This window comes from Meleagris gallopavo, chromosome 31 (genome assembly GCF_905368555.1).
Source record: "Meleagris gallopavo chromosome 31, MGAL_WU_HG_1.1, whole genome shotgun sequence".
NCBI classification, from domain to species: domain Eukaryota; kingdom Metazoa; phylum Chordata; class Aves; order Galliformes; family Phasianidae; genus Meleagris; species Meleagris gallopavo.
In genome coordinates, this window is record NC_139434.1 from 1764466 (window position 1) to 1771711 (window position 7246).

Genomic DNA, 7246 nt, shown 5'->3' on the forward strand with positions numbered 1-7246 from the left:
CAACCCCAAGCTTGAATCCAAGCACAGGGATTAACCCTAACCCTGGCAATGCAAGTTTCCCCTAATCCTCCTCTGGGGGGAGGGGGGTGCGAGGGGGGGGGATTACAGCTCTGCCACAGCCAGGGTCGCACCCTGACACACCCAGGACCCCCCCCAACGCCCCCCCCTCCCTTCCACGGTGCCTTTAATCCATCCATGCAACGAACGGCGCCGTCGGTGCTTCCATCCATCCGTCCGTCCGTCCGTCCGTCCATCCGTGGGGTGACTGGGGAGGGGGGGGGTCCGGGTGCTACACCCCCTCTGCGGTCCCTTCGTCCCCGTGGGGGGGGCGGTGGTCGTGTGGCGGGGGGGCCGCCAGGCTCTCTGCCTGCAGCAGCAAATTGCAGCCCAGGAAGAAAACCCCGAAAGCCACGGCGACGCAGAGGACGAAGACGACGACGATTTGGGTCGCTTTGGCCACCAGCGCGTCCCAATGGGCGCCGGGGGGGGACGGCAGGGTGCTGTTCATCCCCTCCTCTTCTTCTTCTTCTTCCTCCTCTTCTTCCTCCTCCTCCTCTTCCTCCTCCTCTTCCTCTTCTTCCTCCTCCCGGGCGCGCAGTGCGGGTCAGCAGCAGGCAGGAGGGTTTAAGTGATGTCAGGGAGCAGCCACGTGGCCCCCACTTGGCTGTGCTGAGCTGCAGCTCCCCCCCAACGGGGTGTGGTGGTCCCATGGGGGGGACAAGTGGCTCTGCCCCCCCCCCCCCCGGGCTCACGGCAGGTCTCCATCCTCTCTCCCGGGTGTGATTTTGGGGGGGGGGGATTTGCTATGGGGTACAGCTGAGGTTGGGACGTGACCCCACTCCTCCTTCCCTTGTGGGATGGCAGCCAAGAAGTCAGCCTGGGGGGGCTGAAAAAACAGCCTGGGGGGGTCAGTACAGCTTGGGGGGGTTGGAAACAGCCTGGGGGGGTGGGTCAGTACAGCTTGGGGGGGTTGGAAACAGCCTGGGGGGGTGGGTCAGTACAGCTTGGGGGGCTGAACACAAACTGGGGGGGTGGGTCAGTCAGCCTGGGGGGCTGAACACAGCTGGGGGGGTGGGTCAGTACAGCCTGGGGGGGCTTGAACACAGCTGGGGGGGTGGGTCAGTACAGCCTGGGGGGCTGAACACAGCTGGGGGGTGGGTCAGTACAGCTGGGGGGCTGAACACAGCGGGGGGGTGGGTCAGTACAGCTTGGGGGGCTGGAACACAGCTGGGGGGGTGGTCAGTACAACTGGGGGTGGGCAGTACAGCTTGGGGGGCTGAACACAGCTGGGGGGGTGGGTCAGTACAGCTTGGGGGGCTGAACACAGCCGGGGGGGTGGGTCAGTACAGCTTGGGGGGCTGAACACAGCTGGGGGGTGGGTCAGTACAGCCTGGGGGGTGGGTCAGTACAGCTTGGGGGGCTGAACACAGCTGGGGGGTGGGTCAGTACAGTGGGGGTGGTCAGACAGCTTGGGGGGCTGAACACAGCTTGGGGGGGTGGGTCAGTACAGCCTGGGGGGCTGAACACAGCTGGGGGGGTCAGTACAGCCTGGGGGGCTGACACAGCTGGGGTGGTCAGTACGCCTGGGGCTGGGTCGTACAGCTTGGGGGCGAAACACAGCTTGGGGTTGTCAGTACAGCCTGGGGGCTGAAAACAGCTGGGAGGTGGGCATACAATGGGGTGAACAACTGGGGTGGTCAGTAAGCTTGGGGCTGAACCCAGCGGGGCAGGTGTGGGTGTCAGTGGGGGTGGGTCATACACTTGGGGCTGAACACAGCTGGGGGGTGGTCGACAGCTGGGGCTGGACCAGCCGGGGTGGCAGTCAGCTTGGGGGCTGACCACACAGCTTAGGGGGGTGGGTCATCAGCCTGGGGGGTTGGGTCTTACAAACATGGGGGGCTGACAAGCGGGGGGTGCCAGTACAGCCATGGGGGTGGGTCAGTACAGCTTGGGGGGCTGAACACAGCTTGGGGTGGGTCATACAGCCAGGTGGCCTGATGACACAGCCGTGGTGGTGGGTCAGTACAGCTGGGGGGCTACCAGCTGGGGGGTGGGTCTAGTACAGCCTGGGGGTGGTCTTACAGCTGGGGGCTGAAACACAGCTTGGGGGGTGGGTCAGTACAGCCTGGGGGGCTGAACACAGCTGGGGGGGTGGGTCAGTACAGCCTGGGGGGCTGAACACAGCTGGGGGGGTGGGTCAGTACAGCTTGGGGGGCTGAACACAGCTGGGGGGGTGGGTCAGTACAGCCTGGGGGGGTGGGTCAGTACAGCTTGGGGGCTGAACACAGCTGGGGGGGTGGGTCAGTACAGCCTGGGGGGTGGGTCAGTACAGCTTGGGGGGCTGAACACAGCTTGGGGGGTGGGTCAGTACAGCCTGGGGGGCTGAACACAGCTGGGGGGGTGGGTCAGTACAGCCTGGGGGGCTGAACACAGCTGGGGGGGTGGGTCAGTACAGCTTGGGGGGCTGAACACAGCTGGGGGGGTGGGTCAGTACAGCCTGGGGGGCTGAACACAGCTGGGGGGGTGGGTCAGTACAGCTTGGGGGGCTGAACACAGCTGGGGGGGTGGGTCAGTACAGCCTGGGGGGCTGAACACAGCTGGGGGGGTGGGTCAGTACAGCTTGGGGGGCTGAACACAGCTGGGGAGCTCAGATCCCATCCCATAGGGCCACTGTCCCATCCCTGCCTCCTGTACGGCATAGGGAAACCCCCCCAGGCTCCCTTATTCATCCCCCCTCCCACCTCACAGATGCTGGGACGTGATGGGAAAAGGGAAATAATTTATTTCTGCCCCAGAGGAAGGCAGGGTGTGGGGCAGGATGCGGGGCAACCACTCACCCACCCTGGGGGCTGCCGAGCCGGTTCCTCGGACCAGGTGAGCAGCACGGGAGCAGCACCCCACAATTAGGGGGGCAGGGCCAGCCCAGCTCCTCACGGAGCCTCTCAGGAGCAGAGAGGAGGGAACGGAGGATCCCAAAGAGCTCCAAAAGGTGGGAAGCAGCTCGGGGGGACGCGCCCCACGTCCCCGGGCCCTACAGAGCCAGCGTGTCCTTGATGAGGCGCCGCATGGTGGTGGTGACGGAGGTGCCCAGCGTGTCGGTGATCTGATAGGAGATCTTGTACAGGTAGGGCTGCACGTCCTTCAGGCTGGTGTCGAAGACGTTGTCCACCTCGGACTGGGTGGGCATTTTGGGCAGGTATTCGTGGCGGTTCATCACCTCCACGATGTTGATGATTTTCTCGCACAGCTTCTCGCCCACCTTCTCGCGGCAGATCTGCCTCTCCTGCTCGTTGGCCAGGTTCACCACGTTCACTTTGATGGTCCACAGCTCCCAGGGGATGCACTCATCCGAGAAGGGCCAACGGGATTTCTTCTTCTGGTAGAACTCCAGTGAGATCTGCCCCATCCCGTCGCTGCCTGAGCTGCGCAGCGCGTCCTGCGGGCGGCACGGGGCGCTGTGGGTCGGGAAGGACCCCAAAGCTCCAAGCCAGCAATGAAGAGGGACAAGGGCCTTCAACCCAAACCACTCTTAGGGTCTTCTGGCTCTAAGGTTGACCTTTGAGGCTCCTTCTGACCCAACCACCCCGCAGTGGAACTTCAGGGCTCCTTCCGACCCCACCAACCCATGGTTGACCTCCAGGGCTCCTTCCGACCCCACCAACCCATGGTTGACCTCCAGGGCTCCTTCCGACCCCACCAACCCATGGTTGACCTCCAGGGCTCCTTCCGACCCCATCAACCCATGGTTGACCTTTAGGGTCCTTCAGACCCCACCAACCCATGGTTGACCTCCAGGGCTCCTTCCAACCCAACCATCCCATGGTGGAACTTTAGGGCTCCTTCTGACCCCACCAACCCATGGTTGACCTCCAGGGCTCCTTCTGACCCCACCAACCCATGGTTGACCTCCAGGGCTCCTTCTGACCCCACCAACCCATGGTTGACCTTCAGGGCTCCTTCCGACCCCACCAACCCATGGTTGGACTTTAGGGTCCTTCCGACCCCACCAACCCATGGTGGAACTTTAAGGCTCCTTCCGACCCCACCAACCCATGGTTGACCTCCAGGGCTCCTTCCGACCCCACCAACCCATGGTTGACCTCCAGGGCTCCTTCTGACCCCACCAACCCATGGTGGAACTTTAAGGCTCCTTCTGACCCCACCAACCCATGGTTGACCTTTAGGGTCCTTCCGACCCCACCAACCCATGGTTGACCTCCAGGGCTCCTTCCGACCCCACCAACCCATGGTTGACCTTTAGAGCTCCTTCTGACCCCACCAACCCATGGTTGACCTCCAGGGCTCCTTCCGACCCCACCAACCCATGGTGGAACTTTAAGGCTCCCTCCGACCCCACCAACCCATGGTTGACCTCCAGGGCTCCTTCCGACCCCACCAACCCATGGTTGACCTTTAGAGCTCCTTCTGACCCCACCAACCCATGGTTGACCTTTAGGGTCCTTCCGACCCCACCAACCCATGGTTGACCTCCAGGGCTCCTTCCGACCCCACCAACCCATGGTTGACCTTTAGGGCTCCTTCCGACCCCACCAACCCATGGTTGACCTTTAGGGCTCCTTCCCACCCCACCAACCCATGGTTGACCTCCAAGGCTCCTTCCGACCCCACCAACCCATGGTTGACCTCCAAGGCTCCTTCCAACCCCACCAACCCATGGTTGACCTCCAGGGCTCCTTCCGACCTCACCAACCCATGGTTGACCTTTAGGGTCCTTCCAACCCCACCAACCCATGGTTGACCTTTAGGGCTCCTTCTGACCCCACCAACCCATGGTTGACCTTTAGGGTCCTTCCGACCCCACCAACCCATGGTTGACCTCCAGGGCTCCTTCCAACCCAACCATCCCATGGTGGAACTTTAGGGCTCCTTCTGACCCCACCAACCCATGGTTGACCTTTAGGGCTCCTTCCGACCCCACCAACCCATGGTTGACCTTTAGGGCTCCTTCTGACCCCACCAACCCATGGTTGACCTTTAGGGTCCTTCCGACCCCACCAACCCATGGTTGACCTTTAGGGTCCTTCTGACCCCACCAACCCATGGTTGACCTTTAGGGTCCTTCCCACCCCACCAACCCATGGTTGACCTTTAGGGCTCTTTTCAACTCAACCATCACATGGTTCACCTGCATGGCTCCCTCCAACCCAACCAACCCATGGTGGAACTTTAAGCCCTAACCCTAAGCCTTCCAACCCAACCACCCCGTGGTTCTGCGGATGATCATTAAGATCACAGAACCACCAAGTTTGAGTTGGAAGAGACCCTTCAAGGCCATCTGGTCCCATTCCCTACAACGAACACAGACAAGGTCTCTTCAACCCAATCCACTTCTACGGTTTTATGGCTCTAAGGATGGCCTTTAAGTCTCCTTCCACATCCCAACCTCCATAGGGCCATCAGAGACCCCTGTAGGGCCGCAGTAACGCCCTCCCCCAGCCCCCCCTGGGCTCCCCACCTTGAATTCCCCCACAGCTTTACGCAGAGCCCGGTCGAGCTCCTCGGAGGAGACACGAACGTAGGCGAAATCGATGAAGTCGCAATCCACGTCCTGAGTGCCAACAGTGCCAATGGAGTAGGTGCCCTCCTTCTTGTAGTGGAACTTCCCCGTGCTGCGGTGCAGCAGGACGGTGTGCAGCACGGCCAGCATGGCCTCCTCCACCTGCCTGCCCTCCACCGACACCTCCAGCACTTCGGCACGGCAGTTCATGGCGCCAGCGCGGCTGCGGGGGCCGCGGGAGGTGCTGCTGTGGGGGTGATGGAAGGTGTTTTTTGGGGGGGGGGTCCTCATCCCCCAGCAGCCCCCAGCCCCCAGCGCCCACAGCTGTTGGCTCCTGCCACCCAAAGGACCCCTGGCACCCACGAGCCCGAGGGCTGCTTTGCCCCCAGCACCCCCCACCCGTGGGCCCAGCCTCTCTCGCTCCCAGCCCCTCACACCCATAGGCCCCTCACACCCCCAGGCCCTTTCACCCTCAGCCCCTTTTGCCCCCAGCCCCCCTCCCCAACGGGCTCAGCCCCTCTCTTCCCAGCTATAGGCCCTGGCCCCTCACACCCCCAGACCCCGTCCCCTTTGCCCCCCACCACTCACGCACCCAAGCCCCGTTCCCACTGCCCCTTTCACTCCTGCCTCCCCACCCCTCCCCTCCTCCTCCCCAGCCCCTCGTGCCCATAGACCCCTCACGCCCCCAGACCCCGTCCCCTTTGCCCCCAGCCCCTCATTCCCGTAGGGCTATAGCCCCTCTCACCCACAGGCTCTGGCTCCCCACTCCCATTCCCCTCACCTCCCCCCCCCCTTGGCTCTCTTTCACCCCCAGCCCCTTTTGCCCCCTTTCACCCCCCCCATAGGCCCAGCCCCCTCCTCCCTGGCTCCCCTCACCCATAGGCCCCTCACACCCCCAGGCCCTGCCCCCTTTGCCCCCAGTTCCCACAGCCACGGGCTCATCCCCAGCCTCTCATGCCTGTAGGCCACAGCACCCCCCAACCCAAGGACCCCTCTCACACCCCCGGGCTCCGCTCCCTTCACCCCCAGCCCCTTTCTCCCCCAGTCCCCCCACCCATGAGCCCAGTCCTCTCGCCCCCAGCCCCTCACACCCCCAGGCCCTGCACTCTTTGCCCCTTTTGCCCCCAGTTCCCCCCCATGGGCCCAGCCCCCCTCCTCCCTGTCCCCTTTGCCCACAGTCCCTGTCCCCTCACCCAAAACCCCTCACACCCCAGGCCCTGTCCCGTTCCCCCCAGACCCCCCCCACGCCCCACTCCCCCTTATCCCCAGCCCCTCCCCCCCCAGCCCCCAAACGGCCCCAGCCCCTTTCGCCCCCCCCCCCAACGGGCTCAGCCCCTCTCCTCGCAGCCCCTCACACCCGCAGGGCCCAGCCCCCCCCTCACACCCCAGACCCCTCCCCTTCCTCCCCTTCCTCCCCAGCCCCTTTTGCTTCCAGCTCCCCCCACCCACGGGCCCAACCCCCCCTCCGACCCCTCGCCCCGCAGCCCCGCACGCACCGCGCGGCTCCCACCATCGGCCGGGCGCTGCGGGGAGGCGCGGCCCACGGCGCGGGGGGGGGGGTTTCCTACCATCCTCTGCAGGAAAGCCGGGGATTTCTCCCGTGTCGCACCTATTTATCCCCTCTTCTCATTGTTTTACGTTTCTGTAATGTCCTCTGATGCCTCTCCCTTTCGGGACGCGACACCAGAAGATGAAAACCCAACCCTAACCCTAATCATCCCCCCCTCC

The 7246-nt window shown here is 63.8% G+C and overlaps 1 protein-coding gene across 2 annotated transcripts; it reads right to left on the reverse strand.

Moving 5' to 3' along the window:
• Nucleotides 1-2762: 2762 nt before the first annotated feature.
• On the reverse strand, nt 2763-7167 carry ATG101 (autophagy related 101). Of its 2 annotated transcripts, none has more exons than XM_085212404.1 (3): nt 7015-7167; nt 5477-5765; nt 2763-3436 (listed from the first exon to the last, which is right to left on the reverse strand). In XM_085212404.1, the coding sequence occupies exons 1-3, from the start codon at nt 7029-7031 to the stop codon at nt 3032-3034; spliced, it is 711 nt and encodes a 236-aa protein (XP_085068530.1). In that variant the 5' UTR covers nt 7032-7167; the 3' UTR covers nt 2763-3031. The 2 variants fall into 2 exon arrangements, with proteins under 2 accessions (XP_085068530.1, XP_085068531.1); XM_085212405.1 differs by having other exon boundaries at nt 5477-5762; nt 7015-7164.
• Nucleotides 7168-7246: the final 79 nt, after the last annotated feature.

Coding starts and splice junctions, on each gene's coding strand:
- ATG101 (XM_085212404.1), bottom strand. Junction 3,437..5,476: donor AAGCTGTGGGGGAATTCAAG/GTGGGGAGCCCA, acceptor TGCCGCCCGCAG/GACGCGCTGCGCAGCTCAGG.